Source organism: Clarias gariepinus, chromosome 17 (assembly GCF_024256425.1).
Source record: "Clarias gariepinus isolate MV-2021 ecotype Netherlands chromosome 17, CGAR_prim_01v2, whole genome shotgun sequence".
Lineage (NCBI taxonomy): Eukaryota > Metazoa > Chordata > Actinopteri > Siluriformes > Clariidae > Clarias > Clarias gariepinus.
The window spans coordinates 12077839-12096725 of NC_071116.1; the positions used below are offsets into that span (position 1 = coordinate 12077839).

At 38.7% G+C, this 18887-nt stretch overlaps 2 protein-coding genes across 2 annotated transcripts; both read left to right on the top strand.

Annotated features, from left to right (window-relative positions):
• Positions 1-896: 896 nt before the first annotated feature.
• Positions 897-7098, top strand: smg8 (SMG8 nonsense mediated mRNA decay factor). Its single transcript, XM_053476254.1, has 4 exons — positions 897-2464; positions 4086-4231; positions 5322-6179; positions 6707-7098. The coding sequence occupies exons 1-4, from the start codon at positions 934-936 to the stop codon at positions 6917-6919; spliced, it is 2748 nt and encodes a 915-aa protein (XP_053332229.1). The 5' UTR covers positions 897-933; the 3' UTR covers positions 6920-7098.
• Positions 7099-7220: 122 nt separating this feature from the next.
• On the top strand, positions 7221-17388 carry ypel2a (yippee-like 2a). The gene is made up of 5 exons (XM_053476257.1): positions 7221-7743; positions 10852-11028; positions 14205-14248; positions 14390-14498; positions 15913-17388. Exons 2-5 carry the CDS (start codon positions 10921-10923, stop codon positions 16000-16002), a joined length of 351 nt encoding a protein of 116 aa, XP_053332232.1. The 5' UTR covers positions 7221-7743; positions 10852-10920; the 3' UTR covers positions 16003-17388.
• The last annotated feature ends 1499 nt before the right edge of the window (positions 17389-18887 follow it).

Consider the following 18887-nt stretch of genomic DNA (forward strand, 5'->3'; position numbering starts at 1 on the left):
TTTTATTTTTTGATAGACTTAGAATATCTGCATATATAGAGATCTGAATCTTAACACATACATTAAAGTCAGATCTCAGCTCAAAGAACATTTTATTGATCTTAAATAAAAATGGAGAAAGGAACGGACGGAACGTTGTTCCGAGGGTGCTCCAGCAGCACTAACCTTCTGCAGCAGTTACGTCCCACTTTCGTGCTCTGCTGATGGAAGGAAACCATAGTGCAGAAAGCAAGATTTGTTACAAAAGTTGCAAACTCGTGACCTCAGTTGCTGTCAACTTTACAAACACTTATATTATTGTAATGTATTGTAATGCTTGCACTAACATATGCACTTGAGTATTTTTTAAATGACTTGCACTGCTGATCAGTATATATTTCTGGACAGCTTCTTCAATTCTGGCACAAACAGCTATTGTCAAAACGAATCTATTTAGACTGGATTAAGCATATTAAAAAGTAATAAAGAATTTCCCCAGTAGTTGTTAATTGTGATAAAGCACATATGATCACTTATTATTATTGTTATTATTTCTTTTATTGGCCAACCACATTTGTACAGGTGCTCGTGGAAACCAATAGTAGTAAACAAATGTTGATGTGAACACTTCTCGCCTTTCACTTCCACCATACAACGAAATATATTTGCTCAGAACGTATGTGATTCTTCTCTAATTATCAGTTAAGTGATATGTATCCACAGTCTTCAATTGTTCGCCATAACAATTTCCATATTATGGTCTTGGTTCAACACTATTAATCGTGAAATCAAATCACATAAAGAACACGCAGGGAAAGTGATATTATACGTATAAATGCATACATGCTATGTTTCTAGGAACTCAAAATGCAGCGTCTCGTGTTTCCGCCCGGTTACATTTAGCTGGTGTGCACGGAAACCCTGGTTCAGGGGTTCAGTCTGTTTGCAGCAGCAATGGCGCTGCCTGTGAATATCAATGTTCTTCTACAGTCAGAAATAAGTGAGGACTCTCTTTATAAAGATGAAGGCGTGTGTATTTTGGGAATATTTGGGAAAAGTGCCGTGCAAACCGGATGTGCCAAGGAGTCTCTTATAAACATCCTGTCAGACAAACATGTCTTTTCCCTGTTTGGGACCGACGAGCCGGACGGACTGAATGAACGGAGCTCGATCAAGGCGTATTATAACCAGGAAACCCGCGTGCTGTATTTGGTGCTAACATCCATTTTCGACAACCGCCAGCTTCTCCGGGCGTGTGAGTCTTTAACTTCGGCTGTCGGTCACGCCGAAACGCAGGACTTTTGGAAGGGAGCTGAGAAGGACCACTGCCTTCAGCTACTCTACCTTTTCTCATTGTGTCACATCCTGCTGTTAGTTCACCCTACCTGCTCCTTCGATGTCACTTATGACAGGCTGTTCCGGGCCTTGGACGCCCTGCGCCAGAAAACCTTACCTTTACTTCGTGGTGCCATAAAGGACTGCCCCGTGTCAAAGGAATGGAAGCTGAACTGCAGGCCCTGTCCTCCTCGTCTGCTGTTTGTGTTCCAGATGAATGGGGCAATGAGGGTCAATACATCTGGACTTGCTGGAAATTCCAATGATGCCACAGGAGTAGACAAGCCTAAGAAACACTCCCCGAGGAGGCGTCTGCAACATGCACTTGAAGATCAAATCTACCGAATATTCCGGAAGAGCAGAGTCCTCACCAACCAGAGCAGCAACTGTCTGTTCACTGTGCCTGCGAACCAGGCGTTTGTCTATGTGGTTCCCGGACCAGAAGAAGATCCGATCGGTTCCCTGCTTGGACAGTTGCGGGCGAACTGTGTGCTGCGTGAGAGCGACCCTGGCACACCTGGCTCAGGGCAAAGGCGATACCAACAGATGCGCCACTCTAACCGGCATCCCTCATTTAATATGGATAATAGTGGTCTTGCTTCATCAGGAGGTCAGTTATTGGACTGTACTCTTAAGGACTTTCTTTGGCAGCATGTAGAACTTGTACTGAGTAAGAAAGGCTTTGACGACAGCGTGGGGCGCAACCCGCAGCCCTCACATTTTGAATTACCCACCTACTCCAAGTGGACTCGTGTTGCCTCCAGGCTATACCAAGTCATGATAGAGAACAATGAAGAGGACATGGCAGAGCTTTACCTTAAAGTTCAGGGACAGCTCATGGTTCTCGAAGGTTTCCTGGATGCAGATGCAAAATTCTCAGAAAACAGGTGTCAGAAAGCACTGCCACTGGCTCACAGCGCATATCAATCCAACTTGCCACACAACTACACTACCACAGTGCACAAGAACCAGCTAGCCCAGGCTCTGCGGGTGTACAGTCAGCATGCCAGGGGAGTAGCCTTCCAGCGCTATGCCTTACAGCTTCATGAGGATTGCTACAAGTTTTGGAGTAATGGACACCAGCTGTGTGAGGAGCGAAGCCTCACTGATCAGCATTGTGTGCACAAGTTTCACCTGCTGCCCAAACCAGGTAAACAGCACTGCTTACCTGAAGGTTTAGCATTCTTTGAGGAAAGGCTTTCATGTTACTTTAAGAACTCTAACACTTAGCATATGCCCAGAATATCCACATGGCTGTTAACAGGATAACTAAAATATGGTTAAGTCTGCAGCTGAGTTACATCTAGACTTGTACATTACCATACATTTTGTTTTAATTCAAATAGTAGATTTTAGTTCCATAAGTTTAAAAATAACACCCAAGAGACATCTATCTATTTATTTCCTGTGCCTAATTTTTGTGGGTTAAAAGTTTACATTCAAGTTGTTAGTATTTGGAGGCATTGCTTTTTAATTTACTAACTGGATTCAAACACCCTCACAAGCTTCTCGAGATACTTTCCTTTTAAAAGATTTTTCTATTCCTCCTGAGAGAACTGATGTAGCTCAGTCATGGTTGTGCTCAAGCTTTTTCAGTTCAGTCTACAAAATTTAAAAACAGATTTTTGTCAATGTTCGGGTCAATGCCAGTTCCTTTGTCATTTTGTTGTTGTCTTTGGTTGATGCTTTTTTTTTTTTATCAAAGTTTGTTTAGTTCTGGGAGTTAAATTGTGCATCTTTACTAAGTGATAGAATGTATTAAATAGTTATAACATTTGTATACAGTTCTTTGTACAGAGTTGATTTGCCAGGTGTATGTTTGTATACAGCTGATTTGCCAAAATATTTGTATTTTAATGTGAAATATGTCAAGGTTGCACATATTTAGCAGTCTTATATGTGAACAGTTGTTTTTGTACATATTATGTACAAGTTGATGTAGAAATTGTACATATTAAATAGCTTTGTATAGTTTAACTGTATAACTGCTTCATATAATGAAGCTTTTTTAACAATGAAGACCTATAACCCATTTTATTTGTTAATCACAAATAATTGTGGATGCATTACAACCCCAAATATGTCAGTATGTAAAAAAAAAAAAAGTTAAAACAGAGAACAGTAATTTGGGAATTTCTTTGACTTCTTTGTTGATTCTTGTTTGGTCTGATTAGCTTCATTTCATTTGTAACTATAAACTACATACGGACATTCATGCCTGCTAGACATTCCAAAAAAGTGGGGCAGGGGTAATTTACGACTATTAAAGAGATAAAATAATGAAATAATGATCTGATTTAAAACAGGTGATTGTAATCATGATTTTGTACAAAAGCAGCATCCAGGTAAGGCCAAGTCCTTTACGAGGAAAGATGGGCAGAGGATTGCCAGTTTGCCAAATTCATGAGAATTATTGGCAATTTAAAAAAATAAGAGTTAATCATATTAAAATAGGAAGAAATTGGGTAGTTTACTGTCTACAGTGCATATTTTTTTTTTAATAATTCAAGTAGTCTATAGGAATTGCACTTTTGGGCAAAATAATCAATATGTCCTTTTTTGGAAGAAATTGATGCTATGCACTGGAACAGAAAAGAAAAGGCCAATCCAGATTGTTACCAAAACCCAAAAAGTCCAAAACCCAGGCTCTGTCATGTTAGGTTATACTGTTGTATCAGTTAAAAGCTGGAAGAAAATCTGGCATTTGCAATCTGTGTTTAATTCCATACCATGAGTAACAATCTAATGAAAACGCTATTGTCTTTGTGCAGGAGAGAAGCCTGAGGTGGATCACAACCCTCCTATTCTCTATCACAACAGCAGAGGACGCTCAACAAGTTCCTGTAATTGTGGCAAGAAGCAAGCCCCTCGAGAAGACCCGTTTGACATCCAGACTGCCAACTATGACTTCTATTTAGTCTGTAGAAATTATTTGGAAATATATTGATTATAACACTTTATGAAATTATTTGGAAATATATTGACCATACCACTTAATGAAATATTTTGGAAATATATTGACCATAACACTTTATGAAATGTTATGGTAATGAGGCTATTAAGATGTTTGCACCAGAGCACTTTTCTCAAATTTCACTCTAGTTGTTTGGTCTGAAGCTGTTACTGTAGTGCCAAGTACTATTTGCATTGGTTTAATACTTAGTGTTTCTGCAGTAACAGCTGGGAGAAAAATCTAAATCTCTGGGAGCATATAGGGGACTCTGGACTGTGGATTCAACTATTGCAACTTACTATGATATGTTGAAGGTTTCCCAGTTGGAGACATTTATTTAACATGCATGCAATAAGTAGATTTTCAGCACCCGTGTTTATGTACACTGCCTAGCCAAAGGAAGAAGCCACACACTATAAGATTTCATTTGACCACCTTCGATTACTGCTTTGATTGCAGTACACAATGTGGTGACCCGTTCACGTGTGGAAATGTTTCCCCATGCTCCAAAAACCACTGTTTCACAATGTGAGCCCCTTTGGGCTTTTTTTGAACAGGCAGTGTATAACAGTAAGTTTTCAGCACAGAGGACTTTGAGTGTTTTTTTGGTCCTATCAATCCCTGATAATGGAGTGACTGTTTATAGCTTCTAGAACCTAAGTCACAGGTATTCCAGGACCCATGTTTTTGGTGGCAGTTTTCCAAAAAAAGACTTTAATAAATATTTACAAATATAACAAAATGTTAAAATAAGAACATTTATATTTTGTAATAAATTTTTTTAGATATAACATTGAGGCATGTTGTTCTAAGAATATAATTAAAGGCTGCTGTCATGGGTATTTATAGAATTTTTTTATAGCAGCATGCCCAAAGATTTTATGCCTTACTATGAGAGTCTTTGTCTACTCATAGTAAATTAATTAGTATTTCAATGCATTTGTCTTAACTTGCCACTAAGAAATATGTTAAAGTGGTCTTGATGACGTAAAACCCTTCATTGTTAACATCTCTCCTTCTGTCTGTCTTTGTAATTCTCTTGGCTGTTATTCAGATGCTTGAGGAGAAGTGCTGTAGTAAACTGGAGAGGATAAACTTCCCTGTATTCCAGGCCAGTACTTTAGACCCAGCACCAGCCTGCGACGATGCAGTCAGACCTCCAGAAGCACCAGCATCTGATGCTGAACGTCTCAAAGAAAAAGAAAGTATAACACACACACCTGGAGATAGCACAAGTCTAAGCCTCGCTCTTAGTCTTGGCCAGTCCACTGACAGCCTGGGTGCTTATGCTGATGGAGCCGAGGGCCATGAGAAGAGGCCGAGTGTTGATCGACAGGCCTCCACCGTGGAGTATCTACCTGGCATGCTCCACTCCGGATGTCCTAAAGGACTTCTTCCTAAATTCTCCAGCTGGTCACTGGTTAAGCTTGGGCCAGCAAAGTCTTATAATACTCTTGTGGGTTTGGAGCAGCCTGGCTTCCTGCCTGGCTCAGCATTTCTCCTTCCATGGGACTTGGTAATCCGAAGCCGCTCGGAGGATGATTCTAGCTCTACAGAACTTGAGGGTGGAGTCTCATCGTGGCCGGCTCCCAATAAAGTGCCTGCTGGGAAGCGGGGCAGTGTCGGGATCGGACGCAGCCGAAGGCGTGACGATGTCTCGCGTGTGTATGTGGGTTTCGAGTATGAGGACAGCAGGGGCCGGCGTTTCCTCAGCTCTGGCCCAGATAAAATAGTAAAGGTTCTTGGACAGGGAGGGCCCAAGGAGCCAGCCACTCGAGCGCTGAACTCAGACATGCCCCTGTACATTCCGTCTCCTGCCCAGGGCAGAGGAATTAAGCCTCACTATGCTCAACTGGCTCGCCTCTTTGTTGTGGTTCCTGATGGACCAGTTGAAATTACGCTTAGTCCACAGGTAAATAGTCTAATTTTGTGAATCTATGTATGTAATATCTTTTTGTTGATTAAACTAACTTCTGTAATGTTACTTTTTTAAGGGATATATTTAATGTTTAGTTTTTCTAAGAGGTGACTTCTGCTTCGGCATTACATTCGTTGCACATTACTTTACACCTTTGGTAACTATGGAACTAATGCTCTGGTACTTAAGACTATGATTAATCGTATCATAAAGCCAGGTAAAATTTTATTTGAAGGCAGTGAGGACTTATGGTCTCATATGGGGTTAAAGAATAATTTAAGTCTTTACTGCCTTCCAATTAAATTTCACCGGGCTTTATAATAAGACCAACTGAAATATCTTAAACCAGTGTGTTGTCTTGTCTTGGTTTTGCCCCGCTGCCATACTCAGTAGTGATTTGGATTCTACTGGGCTTGATCTTTTATCAGTCTCAAACCCAAATCTATATGAAATAGAGGTAATTGATAACATGACTACAGAGTTTTATGTATTTTATGTCTTCATTGTTTGTGTCCGAACAGGTTCAACCAGGTCCCCCTCCTTGTCCCATTTTCCATCCTGAACAGCCAGAGGTTGTGCTGCCCCCTGATGGACTGTGGGTGCTTCGATTGCCCTATGCCTATGTAACCGAGAGTGGACCGTGCTATCCCCCAAAAGAGAATCAACCACTTGCCAGCTTTCGGGTTCTTAAGGGCATTTTGCGTGCCAATACTGCTTGTTCTCCTGCACAGTGACACACGGTACTTAAATAACTTGAGAATCTTTTTTTAAGTCCGAAAATTTTCTTCATGTTTTATCCATCAGTCTGTACCTGAATCATGCCCCTTTACAGATTTCTAATCATGAAAAGCAGTTTCAAAATTATGTTTATGTAATGCCACCTGTTAAGAATAAAAATTATGCTTTAATTGTCCAGCAGTTGTTTTAAACTGTGTATTTGAGGAACACTAAATGTTTACTGAAGTGACACAGTGATGGAGTAATTTGTGGTTTGAATTGTTGCTATATTGGGAACTTTACAGATGATGAATTGAGCTATGTTACTTATGTATACTTTCCTCGATACAGTAACAACCATGCCATCATGGGTATAAATAATGCACTAAAGCTGAAAACACTGGGTGGTGCTGTTTGTTTATGTGGTTCATTCGTCTTATCCGAACTCATAAAAGGTTGGAGGGGGGACAAAAAACATGCTGTCAATTAACTGGTGTTTAATGAAGTATGAAGAAGGACGACAACGTAGGAGTTGATGTAAGCTTTGCTTTCCTTCTGCATTGGCTGTTTTGCGGTTCTGATGGGCCAATCAGGATATTGTTGCTAGGCCGTGCGCTTCTATTGGTTGGTTATCTTGCCTGTCATTCAAGCAGGAGGCGGAATGATGGGCCAATGCGCCACCCTGCTGTATGTATTTATAGTGTCCACTTATAGCCGTGCGAGAGCCTGGACGGTTTATTGAAAGTTTAACTGCTACAATGGTGGCGACTTACTGTGGCTGAAGTTGGCTTTAAAGAAGAGCGGAGATGGTCCGACTGAAGCAGTCCTTTCCAGTTCTGAGGTACGATAGGTCCCATTATTTTTCACAGTAATACATTAGTATCATATTGTACGGTATATTTCGTTTTGTCTGAAAGTTCGGTGTTGCGTTAATTAGCTGGTACTTTAGACCACACGCAGTTTATTACAATGTAGCGTTTGACAAACTGGATCGTTTGTCAATATTAAACGCAGTGTTCATTATAGATACTCAGACTGTGCTTAAGATAGAATCTGCATCGATTAATAACATGAAGTAAAAAAGATGCCTTGACGATGGAGCGCTCTTCCCGGTGACACCTTGCACTGTGAGCATCTCCGCTTTCTTATTTATATCGAGGAATCCATGCAATAATATACTATAAAGCGTGTTCTTATTCCTGGTTTATAAACTCATATTACAATTTATTCAAAAGTTAATAGTCTTCAACATTCAATATTATAAATAATAGTGGAAATTCCTACAATTGTTATACGTGAGCCTCCAATAACGAACTTGAGTCCAAATGAAGTTAAACATCTCTTCTGTTATACTCATCTTCCAGTCGTCCAACACACAGTATGAGTGCAAAACAATTCCTGCCATCCCTTATCACCAAAATGAGGATGGGTTCCCTGTTGAGTCTGGTTCCTTTCAAGGTTGCTCATCAGGGACAATCTGATGATTCATACATATTTTCTCACACATTACAGACACATTTCCTTAATTTTCTTTTAAATCTGTAACGCTGCTTTGCAACAGTGATCATTGTTAAATGCGCTATACAAATAAAATTGAATTTAAATTGAAAACTGGCCACTCAGAGTAGTGAAACCGGCTTAATTATCTGACTTGAAAACAGTCTTTGTTATTTTCCTTTGTTTTTGTTTTCCTATTAAGATTTAAACATATTCCACTGTGAACATGTGAAATACCTCTGCCCATGAAAGATGTTGCTTTCATCAAAGTGAAACATTGATATTTTAAATGACAAAAAAAAAACACATTTTACAAATTTTTAGAAAAATACCTGAGAAGTAAATTTAAGCAAGACTAATGATTCATTAAGTAAATTATATTTACTGTTAAATACAGGTATTAGGTGCTGTGAACAGTATTATTCTGTGTATACTTAAATGGTCTGTATAGAGGACGATTGTTGCAATGTGAAAACATGCATTTCTAAAAGTCTTCTGTTATTTTGTACCAAAAGGCCACAATAAAATATGAAGAGAATTCAGGCTTTCAGTTCATTTTGTGTCATTCTCAGAAGCACCTCCAACAAAACATATTGGCTTTTCTAGGCTGCTTTGGTAAAGCTTGGGGATGGATGAGTGTGACAAAGGAGGCTTGAATTTTGCTCAGCAAAAACTAATAAATAAAAAAAACTAGTGCTGGCAGTATGTGAGCACACTGCATGACATGGATCAGATAATGGGATAGACAAAGTGTAGCAGATGCTCATGGGCTTTGCTTCTGTTCTGGCAGCACTACATGTTATTATTTTCTCTTTTTTGAACTAAACTAAGCATATTAGAAAAATTGGTTATCAGACCAATGTGGTGGCCATTTATTAAGGACAAGATTAACTGAGAATAGCCTATCCCTTCTGACAGTGAATGCTATTGTTAAACAGGTTTAGAGCTGACTTATGCATTATCGCACATCTTCAAAGCATTATAAATTTCAGCTTTCAGCTGTAAAAATACAGACCCTGGAAAAGAAACAAAAAAATAAGACAAAATAAGACATCTATTTGAATATGAGATTGCATTTGCAAGAGTGTGCTCCTGCATTAATTACTGAATGTCTGAATGGATAATAATGGCTAATTATGCTCAAGAGCCTAATTTCAGGCAGCTGTTCCACCAAAACGGCAAACACAAAAGCTGCTTTTTTCCCTCTTGTGCAGACTTTATAAATGCTTTTAATCTGAGGTCTGAGTTAAATTCCTTTTTGCATAAGTACAGCTCAGAGAGAAGATGGCGAGTAGGACACAGAGCATCAGCATAAAGCAAATGAGATGGAAAAAACAAAGAGCTGGCAAAATAATCACCTTCCTTTTTTTATGTACCTTTTATTACAGGTATACCCTCAGACCACAAAAAAACTAAGCACTACATGCTGCTTATTTCATGAAAATCATACGTAGGGCATCCTTTTTTCTCGTTTACAAACTCACAGTTACAAATTAACTTATAACACATTCACACCAGCACAGCAGTGATTAGGGAGACGGGTTTACTGAGCATATTGGAGAACATGCCACAATTTTTTAAGTTACTTTTGGAAATATTGAATTGTTTTGATTTAATAAACATCTATAACAACATTTGGGCTAAATATAAACGGGTGGCCAAGACTTTTGCACAGTACTGTATAAATGGGTGTACTGATGACAAATTCGCAGGGACTCAACTTTAACATGATTATGTCGGGTGCCTTTACTTTTGCAGTGACAATATGCATCTGGTGTAATTATTGCATAAGCATCTTTATTACTTTTCTGCACCAACTGACCAGTAACATTATCCAAATTATTTACTGACCTCCTTGGTAGACAAGAATCTTTCTTTTAGCCTATAGCATGTTGCCTCTCAGTCGTGCTCAATATACAGTCTTACTATGCCATTGTCTGTGAAAGAATACCGGCCCTGTCGCTGTCCTAGTGTCTTTCATTAGATAATGGCTATTGTATTATTCGTCTTACTGTCACCCAGTATTCCCAGCTCAGCTGAAGTACAAAGTGCATGCCTGTGTTTGCGTGTGTTTACGATTTAACAGGAGTGAAAGCAAGTGAAACACACACAATCAGTCCGCAAATTTGTGCAAGGGTTTCTTGTCAAAGACTGGTAATATCTCTCATTGTTTGGCTTGTATTTAATTGTAGAATAGGACTAGTTTTATTCTTGGACTTGTTAATGAGCTGAGAGCCTAACATTACTTTCTGGATTCCTAAGAACTTTATTTTTATTTTTTCAGAAACTAAAACTATTGAGCAACTACTGCCCTACCATCATACACACACACACAGTTTACACACTTGGGGTAATGAGCATGCCTTTAATGTCCCCTTCCTTCAAAATAGGAGTGATCTCTCCTCTTTTAAGTTGCACCATGGCTCTCACCTGTGTGCATCACTGTTTTCAGTGTGAGCTGTCCTGGCTAGACCGTCCATTCCCACTGCGCTCCTCTGCCGTCTCACCTGCCACTGCTGCCATGACGCGCTCAAAGACCTTCCAGGCCTATTTACCCAACTGCCATCGCACATACAGCTGCATTCACTGCAGGGCTCATTTGGCCAACCACGACGAGCTCATCTCCAAGGTTGGTACCAGCCCTTTTATGATGTTTTATTATTGTTTCAACAATAATGTTGTAAAAATCAAAATAACTTTACAGATCTTCATTGTAAAGGGTTTAACCAATGTTTTCCATGCATGTTCAATTAACCATAATCAATTAATTAACATGCACCTGTGGAATGGTCGTTAAGACCTTAACAGCTTACAGAAAGTAGGCATTTAATAAGGTCATAGTTTTAAAAACGCAGGACACTAAAGAGACTTGTCTACTGACTGTGAAAAACACCCAAAGAAAGATGCCCAGGGTCCCTGCTCATCTGCGTGAACGTGCATTAGGCATGCTGCAGGGAGGCATGAGGACTGCTGATCTGGCTAGGGCAATAAATCGCCATGTCCGCACTGTGAGACGCCTAAGACAGTGCTACAGGGAGACAGGAAGGACAGCTGATCATCCTCGCAGTGGAAGACCACGTGTAACAACACCTGCACAGGATCGGTACATCCGAATATCACACCTGCGTGACAGGTACAGGATGGCCACAACAACTGCTCGAGTCACACCGGGAACACACAATCCCTCCCTCAGTGCTCAGACTGTCCGCAATAGGAGGACAGTCCATGAGGAGGAGATGCACTGCAGTACTTCAAGCAGCTGGTGGCCACACCAGATACTGACTGGTACTTTTGATTTTGAGCCTCCCTTCATTTAGGGACACATTGGGAAACATTTTTAGTTTATGTCTTATGGTGTTGACTCTTTTAGTGTTTATACAAATATTTACACATTAAGTTTACTGAAAGTAAAAACAATTGAAAGTCAGAGGATGTTTCTTTTTTTGCTAAGGTATATTTATCATGTCTGTATTATTATGTACAAAACCACTCAATATTTCCAAACCAATTGTTTTTTTATTTATTTATTTATTTATTATTATTATTATTTTTTTTTATTTTTTTTTATTTATTTTTTATTTTTTGCATCGTTGTCACACTTAAATGATTCAGATCATCAAACAGATTTTACCACTGGGAAGGTTTCGACTATTGCCACTCTTGGGAAGGTTCCCCACTATTCCAAGTTTTCTCCATTTGTGGATACTGGCTCTCACTGTTGATTGCTGGAGAGCCAAAGCCTTAGAAATGAATATTTATTGCTAAATTTACCAAACATTTTATTTATTTCATGATAAATTATGCTACCTAAGACAAAATACTCATTACACATCCACAGTGATCACCAACAGAGATTTTTTTATTTTGTCCAGTATTAGCCTTGTAACTTTGCTGGATGCTGGATAAACTTAAATCTGTTTAATTTTTGTCAGTAGGATACTGATAAAAAAAAAAAAAATAGCCTCCCAGGTTCTCCCAGGTTTTCGACCTTGAATGTCGTGGCATTCCAATGCACAACACTTGTCAAGCATTTTAAAACCACAGACTGGTTGCCAGACAAAATGCCAGCTGGTTTGGTTTAGTGCTGTAAAGTGTAACATTTTTCAGTCAGAGAACGGTGCACCCAACATGCATAGCTCCAACTGTCCAGCCTATGTTTTGATCTACTGTAGGGTTTCTTCATTTGGTCACGTCTAGCCTTAGCTAGTTATATGATAATAAAATAAAGTCAGCTGATGATCTGAATATACTGAATGAGCAGGGTATCACATTAATAGAGTTTGCTTCCTTGATGGCACAGGCATTTTTCCAGGACTCAAAGTGTGAAACATTGTGTTGGGAAACACAAGGAATCATTTTCACATTTTATGACCTGGTCACCACATTGCATGTTGCAGGTTGTCCAAATTTTAGTGTATGACTTTATTTTTGGCCTGGGAGTCTATTTAAGTACTCATTAAACTTAATGTAAAAAATACCTTTTGGATTTAAATAAGAAAATACTTAAAAGACAATCGATTTTATAATTACTGTAGTGATTATTATATATGCAATAATGCAGTTATTATTAGCTTCGAAAGACATGTGCAAGTGAAAAAGCTGTTACTGTTTTTCAGAAGGGTAAAATTATTGGCCTGCATGAATCAAAGAAAACAACCAAGGAGATTGCTGAAAATTACATTGGGTTAATAATTGTCCAACACATTAATAAAACATGAAAGAACGTTTCTTCCTAAGGATCTATCCCCAATGACGGAAACTTAAGCACTTTTTGGAGTCACCTTGAATAAGAGCATCTGCCAGAAAAGTTAAACACCTTAAACTGCTTCAGGACCTGTTTACTAAATTCCTCATACTAAAAACTATTTTTAGGGAGAAATAAGCAACCTTTAAGGGGTTTTGATTTTTAAAGACCTGAGGGCTGTAGTGTTCAGTGAACAATTCCTAATTTTTTTATTTAATGCAGTCTGATAAATATATAACATGGCTCGATAATACAGGTTGGCACAGCCCTGTGTGTGTGTGTGTGTGTGTGTGTGTGTGTGTGTGTGTGTGTGTGTGTGTGGGTGTGTGTGTGTGTGTGTGTGTGTAAGAGAGAGAGAAAGAGAGAGAGAGAGACGCTTCTTGTGCAGCAATGTCTGGGAGTAGTGAGCAGAATGTGGGTCAGTGTGGTGCATTGAACATTTATAGCACATGGAGGCTACAAATTATTATTAAAGGCCAAGCAGGGTTATGAATCATAGAATTCCAAATTATCTGGTCACTATAGCAATGTGCCGGTATAGGTTTAGGCGAAACTATTTGAAAAATGTAGACAGAAGAATGTAAAAATAAGCTCAAAGCAAACGCTGTTTAAGCAATTAAACAATGGAAAATGTAAAGAAAAGGGGAGGAAAGCAACTTACAGAAACACTGCTTAGACGTAATTATTGTATCAATTTCTGACATAGAACATTTTTTTTATGCATATTTTTAAACTAAAGGATGGAATATGTGTGTGCTATACCAATAGATTCTTACTCAGTGCTCAGCTAAGCCCAGCTAATAAAGCACGAACAAATCTGAGATCTTTTGATCCATGGCCATATGGCCAGGGACACGTTGAGTCACTGTAATCACTGGCTTTCCTTTAGTTTGCATCTTCCCAGGGAATCTGCCAAAGCTTTCAGTATAACCATCCTCAGAGATTTTCATTTGATTACAGGGTTTTGTTCTCTTATTGGCATGTTTAAAACTATTTACTCCAATAAGATAAAGTTGACGCAGGCAACTGAATCAGTATTCTTCTTTTTTTTTTTTTTGCAGTCTTTTCAAGGTAGTCAAGGCAGAGCCTATCTGTTCAACTCTGTGTAAGTGTATCACTGAGTTATTTTTGTAAAACTCAGAAAACACTAATGATTCAAATGCTTTAATACCTGAGGCAGTATTACCTTCATTCTTGGGTCCTATTTCTCTGTTTTGATTTTGCTCTTTCTCTCCCACACACTCAGGGTAAATATTGGTTGTGGGCCAGCAGAGGAGAGGGTGCTGCTGACAGGTCTCCATGCTGTGGCTGACATCTACTGTGAAAATTGCAAAACCACGCTGGGCTGGAAATATGTAAGTGCCCGATAATATGCAGTCATTCACAACCAGTCCACTTGCACAACCTTGACACCGGACACAAACGCTTGAGATACACACACTTGTTGGATGAGGGCTGTCTCCTCACTTATCTAAGTAGGGCTGCATTCACGCATCACTCGTGAAGAATGCAGCTCATGTTGGGGTTTTAGTGAGATATCTCCGGCAGATAATGTATATCTTATTCTTCTTGCTTCCCAGCATCGCAGGAAATCTCTTTGCCCAGATCCTTCTAAAATGTTTTTCGAAAATCCCTTTTGGGCAATGGGGAGCATGGTGAGACATCTTGGTTGCTCAGACATTTGCATTCCTCCTCAATGCTCTTAACAAAAGGTTGGGAGGTCATGTATGCCATCAAAGCAATCTTTCTGAAGCGTTTCCTTATGCAATCCCTAACAAAAATCTCAGTTTATTGTTATTAATACATTATGCCTTTAGCACTCCCTTAACATGGCATCAGCATCTCACAGAAGTGAGGCGTGTATGGCGTGTCAATCTAATCTATAGATCAGCTACAGTAAACAGTTATATGATGAAATGGTTTGATGTTCCCCAATACACAGTAGATTGTTTTAACCACCCTGAAGTTAACTATTACAGTTTCTTTTTGTAGATTTCTTTCTAATACCTATGACGTTCATAGAGGTAGTGAACAGAATCATATAATGTCCAGGTACCTTTAGGGTATATTTAAATGAGTTCTGTGTCAGGCCGCTTTGGATAATGGTTGAATAGAACTGATTCTTTTATTGAGTAAAATGTTTTCAAATCTGAAACCAAGCTTAAAATCATTTATACAGTTTAAAAAAAAACATTCTGCGCTTCAAACAAAAATCATTTTCAGAAATAAACTATTTATATATGTATAAATAAAATGTATGTCCTAAAAATGAAGGGCAATCAGCTTCCTGTGTGCCGGTATCTCAGCAAGGATCATCTCCCACTCTTCTTGCATCTCTGTTTAGATATCAATAAAATTTTATTCCCGGGAAATGCTGTGGCCTCTCGCAGCTGGGGGTCTAGAGAGAGCTGATTGGTGGTGGGTGGGATCGGAGACACATATTGTAGCACTCTCACATTAATCACGGCTCTACAGCCAGTCATATGGTTCAGAGGAAACGATCGCCCCTCCCTGACTGTTAATATGGGGAAAATTTATATTGGAAAAAACTATATCATATTAATATATTTAAAAAAAAAAAGATATTAATACACAGTCTGATTTTATGTCATTGTGACCAGTGTTGAGTTGCTTTACACAGGCCCTGCGGTTACCAAATGAGTAAATCTAATTTCTGTAATAGTGGCAGGTGCTTGATTTACCATGTTTGAGCTCTGTTTGACTAGATATGATGTAGGATGATAAATGACTCTCTCTCTTCCACATTAGGAACATGCTTTTGAGAGCAGTCAGAAGTACAAGGAGGGCAAGTTCATCATTGAACTTGCCCACATGATCAAAGACAATGGGTGGGACTGACATCCTCGAAACTCCTGTGGACCTATGGGAAGGATGCATAGCTTGTTCTTGGAAACTCACCCACCTGACCTACATCTGAAGGATGTGAGATATATAATCAGTGCTGTGCTATTCCTGTGTCCACATGTGTGCATCACGTTGAGAATTTGCATTCTAACTGAGTTATTGCATATTCAGGGCAGAAAACACAGCGCATGCTTGTCGCACATCCCTGCTTGCATTAAGACACTGAAACCAGGTAGCTGGATGGAAGAGGCTCCACAAAAGGCTTCCTCAATGGCTGGTCCCATGGAGTTAATAAATTTAGTGCAGCACCTTACACAAGTGACACTAGTGGTTATTTTACTTGAGACACTAAACCACTTCAGCTGTCCATTAAAAGAACAGCTGCTCATTTCTAGTTTTCTTTTCCTTGATGGTTTGCACATGATTTATTTATACACATATTTATTGGTCTTGATTTCTTTATTTGGTTCAGGAATAATGATCCTCGTGTTAAACCTGTAGCAAAAGGTTGCATGGTAGCAGCTTTATATGGCCTTTCTCTACAGAAACCGTACAGTTCAACATTTTTATGTGTGTAGTCATTGTTGTATATGTGAGTCAGTTATACATGCATTCAGTCTGGACTCAGTAATATGGATCATGGTAATATGGATTTGGTCATATTTATGATTTGGTGGTGCAGTGTGTCTATTCTCTCTCTTGCATCATCAGAATTTTCAACAATACCATCATGAGGGTGATGATGATGATGATAATAATAATAATGAAAAAGAAGAAAACATTAAAGGAAGTGATTTAATTAACCTATATAATAAACCCCCTCATGCATAACCAAAGACTTCTCAATCAGCAGTGCACTTACCAAACTGTGAGCTCTTTGTTCAGCTTATGTTGCATTTTTGTGTTTAGATTTCTGGATATGATCATGTGTTTAATAAAATCTTTGCACATATGCATTACACAATTATGTATAAGCACATTTGGTATACATTGGTCTGGTCTATCATTATTAGATTTCAAATCCAAAAACATCAAACATAGACACTATGGACTACAACACCCAGACACCACAAACTCCCATACGTTTAAGTTCACCTAATTACTGACTGTGCAAACCTGTTATCTATTTCCTACACAAACACAATCAGAGTATTTAAGGACTCTCAGGACCAAATTCAGATTTTCTAAGCCAGTTTATTACCAAGTACTATTGTTAATATTGATCCTGTTTCTGAATTCCTGTCATAGCCTAGCCCAGTTACATTAATGTTTACTAATGACCCGACCCAGGTCTGTTTAAATTTTCTGCTTTTCTGCTAGAGTTCTGCTTTATGTGTTTGTGTTTATTTGTTTGGTTTATTAAAGCTCAGTATAACTGGATTTGTGTCGGCTATTTTGTTCCCGACATATATTTAAGAGTTTTTATTAATAATTAAAAGGTTAAAGCTAAAGGTTGAAGCCCATACTTCTTGACTTTCTGTTCAGCAGGTCTTTCTTATGAATACAAAGAAATAAAATGTTGTAACATGGAGTATCTTTTGCCTTGTTTACGCGAAGTTGGACTTTTTTCCGCGTCAGCAAAATGCCCTCCCTGTTCGGTAATCAGAGAGTGAATCAGAAATGAGAAATCAAAAAAGTTTTTTATTAAAATCACTCCGGGCGTTAAAATTCACTAATACTACTTCAACGCTGTTATTTTAGCGCCATTGCCTTTTGAATAAAAAAGAAAAACTGAGTTTGAATGAGTTTGAAAGAGATGAGTTTATGAGTGTTCAATCTTCCATTTCCTGTCACTCCTCATACTGGAATAGTGCAAAAACAGCAGTAAAAAATATGGAATTTTGCCTAAAAGTTCAAACATGTAGACCTGTAGTAACTCTACAGTAAGCCTGCCACAACCAGCACTCATGTTAAGAAAAACACATGAGCCAAATTGTCCTTTAGGGCATTTCCTATGTAAAAGAGTTTCTTAAAACTTTGTGTGTGTGTGTGTGTGTGTGTGTGTGTGTGTGTGTGTGTGAGAGAGAGAGAGAGAGAGAGAGAGAGAGTGCATGCATGCATGGTTACTGGCGGCAATGGAACTAAGCAGCACTGTTTAGAGGAGCAGATGGTAGGCAATCTCTCCAAAGCATGATGCCAGGGGTGACCATGTGAATGACTAATGCATTGTTTTCCCAGCTGAGCTGATAACATGGTACTATTGTTTCATACACATTACACTCATCATAAAATCAGGCCTATATAACTCTAACTTGAAGATCACAGCTTTACATCTTCTTTTGCAGCTGTTTGTATGGCAGATTCACATCCCTCATGTAGTGAACAGCAAGGAACGTACAGTAAGCAATCAGGTAAAATGGGTCACATAAAATAAAAAAATATATACTATACTACTAAAACCTATAAACTAATGTACAAGAGCTAGCGAGGCTTATTGTCTATGAAAACAAAAGTCCATTGCTATAAAGGAGGAAATGTGTGGGGCCTTCCATGGCCAGCCAAAACCACATCTAAAAATAAATGCAGGGAAGTTTAGAGGGAACTTTTCCAACCAAAGGCAAATGACGAAAACACAGGAATAACCATTCAGAATAAACTAGTAATAGCCCTGAGTGGAGTTTCTCATAAGGATATGTGAGCACAACATAATTTTAATTGTCATTCATTAAACTATCTCATTAACTAACTTTTTCTTAGATTCAAGGATTCAAGGATTCTTTATTGTCATACCAGCACACTTCCATCTTATGGTACAAATTTAGTACCCAGGTCCTATTTAAGCGACATAAATAACAGGGTGATATAAATATGAGGATGTATATACATGAATATAAATAAAAGCAGTCAGAGATATATTATGCCAGAATTAGACATAAGCT